This window comes from Dipteris shenzhenensis, chromosome 27, assembly GCF_047967505.1.
Source record: "Dipteris shenzhenensis isolate YYH24624 ecotype China chromosome 27, Dip_SZ_1.0, whole genome shotgun sequence".
NCBI classification, from domain to species: domain Eukaryota; kingdom Viridiplantae; phylum Streptophyta; class Polypodiopsida; order Gleicheniales; family Dipteridaceae; genus Dipteris; species Dipteris shenzhenensis.
Window position 1 is genome coordinate 43,860,595 of NC_141622.1, and position 2,884 is coordinate 43,863,478.

General features: G+C 47.7%; 1 protein-coding gene across 1 annotated transcript; it reads right to left on the reverse strand.

Annotated features, from left to right (window-relative positions):
* Positions 1–391: 391 nt before the first annotated feature.
* Positions 392–1,418, reverse strand: LOC147884349 (Rubredoxin-like superfamily protein). The gene is made up of 2 exons (XM_087398789.1): positions 1,064–1,418; positions 392–833 (listed from the first exon to the last, which is right to left on the reverse strand). Exons 1-2 carry the CDS (start codon positions 1,359–1,361, stop codon positions 511–513), a joined length of 621 nt encoding a protein of 206 aa, XP_087254915.1. The 5' UTR covers positions 1,362–1,418; the 3' UTR covers positions 392–510.
* Positions 1,419–2,884: the final 1,466 nt, after the last annotated feature.

Sequence of the window (2,884 nt, forward strand, 5' to 3'; positions counted from 1 at the left end):
CGTCCATCTTGTGGGCGATGGAAGAAAAAGGGCACGAGAGGAGCTAAGTGGGCGTTGAGCCCATGCCGTCAACGCCCACGCCGAGGGACCCAAACCATGAGTGCCTTTCCATCAAGCCAATCAACATTGCATGCCATAAGTGCCTCTTATGTTATATAAGTTTTGTTCACTGGGTGGTGTGAGCTACCACACTGGCGGACATGGCTTGCATTCTCTTCACAACACCCGTGCTGGCCTAGTCTGAACCCCCCCATAGACAGACATGACTTAAATTCCCCACCACATCGAATCATCCTGCCTCTGAAAACTCATGTCACTAAGCTCTCTTCAACGACATTATTATGACATTCCAAATTCGTCGAAAAATGGAGCAGATAATCACTCGAAAAAGTTCACTATGCTATATGTACCGTGCAAAAATTTGCTTGGCTTCTAATGCACAATTATGAGCCACCCTGGGCGTAAGATTACAAGAGGGTGCTAGCACATACAGCTCCCAGCAAGTTCGCCTCACTGTAGGAAGTAGCCCGAAAGAAATAGAAAGAAAAACAAAAGAAGGGAGCCGTAAATCAAGATGCTCTTTTGGCCTGCCGTCAAGGAGTTGGTTCCCAATCCAAACTTTTGGTTCTCAGCAAAACCAGCAACTTCCACGCTCTTACTGTTGAAGTAGGACGTTGCCGCTCCGCAAGTCGGGCAACGCCAATCCTCTGGGAGTTTGCTAAACTCTAAGCCAGCGGCGATTGGGTAGGAGGGATCTCCAACGAGTTCGTCATAAACGTACCCACAAGATCGGCATTCCCATTTCCCAGTGTTAAGTACAGCAAAGCGCTCCTCTGTGCAAGATACACGTAAAACATGCAAGAAAACTCAAGGCATTTCAGAATACTCGGAGGGGCATTGCGAAATTCACAGTTAGTGCATCGTAAGTGAGCAGATGTGAGATATTGAGACGCCCTCCACTTCTCTCTCCAAAAATCGCTCAGAACAAGAGGCAACGATAGCTCCGCTAAGCTTCCATGAAAGAGGCAATGCTACCCAAATGGAGAAAGAAAGCAAGGCAAACCTCGACGCGAATCACGAGGCAGGTTGTCGAGAGTAGAAGCAGGAGCAGGCTGGGCGTCGACGACGTCCACAGGCTCGCTATCGACGTCGAGAGACATAGAGAAGGGGGGGGGGCGGCAACGAAGGGGGAGAGAGTCCTTGAGGAGGGGAGAGGAACGTCTGAGGGAGAAGGAGAGGGGGGCTAAGAAGCTACAATCCTTGTCTCTGGAGTCGAATTTGGAGAAAGAAGAAGAAGGGAGGCAACAGGAGATATGGGGGAGGTGAAGCTGCAGGGGAAGCTCGAGGGAAGCCATCGCCATAGCCACCAACAGAAAAGCTCAACACAAAAGAAGAAGAAGAAGAAGATGATGATGATGATCATCCACATGTTGAGAACAAGGAGAACAACAAGGAATCTCTCGAATATCCCAAGTTCCTTCCCAACCTCTTTGATTTGCCAAATTTCTCCTTCCTCTTTCCTTATCCAATTTATTTGCTTCTCCATATATGGTGCCCTTTTGAACACATTGAGGAGTCCACTCTAGGGTGTTTGTCCACTTGAGCGGCTTTCCTCGTTCGAATCCTGATATATGACCCCTCGTTGCCTGGTAGCGTATGGAATGACGGTGGACCTGGGCACAATTCAAAGAGCTGCAAAAGAAGGACCTCAATATTATATACAATTTTCCTAAGTATAGCTTCCTCAAGGAGATGAGTCAGGAAGGATTTTGCTTTCGCCTTTAGTCATTCAACTATACCTACGACTTGGTACTTGACCCCGTAGTGGTAGCCACAATGCACTTCAACCGCCTGATTCTCCTACTGCTCCGAGATCCCGCTAAGTCATCCAATCGATGACAAACATCACAATCTCAACAATCAGATTGTCTTCGACCCGTACATGGGCCCCTCCCAGTTCTAAGACCTGCGCCTGTACCTGACCTGAGCATTAGAAATCTGCATGGTCATCACATTTGGACGTTCGAGTATTTGCATGCCACCCACTTCTGGAAGTACAGGTCTTATTTCACAAGGATCACCCCATGACAACTGGACTCGGTCCGCTATGCCATACTCCGGACGGTACTGTCCACTCACTTTTTACTACAATGCCATACTCCATACGGGTACACTCCACTCACTCACTACATCGTGGATGATCCAAGGATGGATCATCAATAGGAAAGGGGCATGTTAACAGCCATTGAGCATGTTGACGAATCTGGCCCATCCAAACCCTATGGATTTTGAGCCACAAATGGCTTAGTTTCGAAGTAGTCATCGGGATCACCCAAATTTGACAAGGATAGCACAAGAGCCATTTGGATCCCGTATATGGATAACACTGGAGCCATTTGGAGACAAACGAATGGTTGAGAGAATTAGCATATGCCTTGGCACCATATGTGCTCAAGTAGTTATAACGAGAGAGAGAGAGAGAGAGAGAGAGAGAGAGAGAGAGAGAGAGAGAGAGTGATACAAGGAATTGGGTTGGCACTCCCTTCAAAAGGTGACTTGTATAAAAGGCCAAGTGGTTGACTTTGGTCTTCATTGTGTAGTTGCAACATTTGGAATACAAGATCTCATTCTCTAAACTCTTGTTCATGAGTATGGTTGCTTGGTTTCTCAGTGTATTGCCTTCTGATTGCCACTCATCCCCTTACACTTCCCCTCTTCTCTCCAACCCCCTCCCCTCTCTTCCCTTCCCCCTCCCCTCTCTTCCCTTCCCTTCTCTTTCCCTCTTCCTTTCGTGGAATTACTTGTACACCTTTTGGTAGGCACTTGAGTGACACAAGTGTAGGCTTTTGCATCTCAAGGATCCCACAAGGAGTAGCTTGGGAGT

Bases quoted from the DNA above. Each gene is read 5' to 3' on its own strand.
- LOC147884349 (XM_087398789.1), bottom strand. From the start codon at position 1,361: ATGGCGATGGCTTCCCTCGAGCTTCCCCTGCAGCTTCACCTCCCCCAT. The intron at 834-1,063 runs GTTTGCCTTGCT...TATCTTGCACAG, and splicing joins GCCTCGTGATTCGCGTCGAG to AGGAGCGCTTTGCTGTACTT.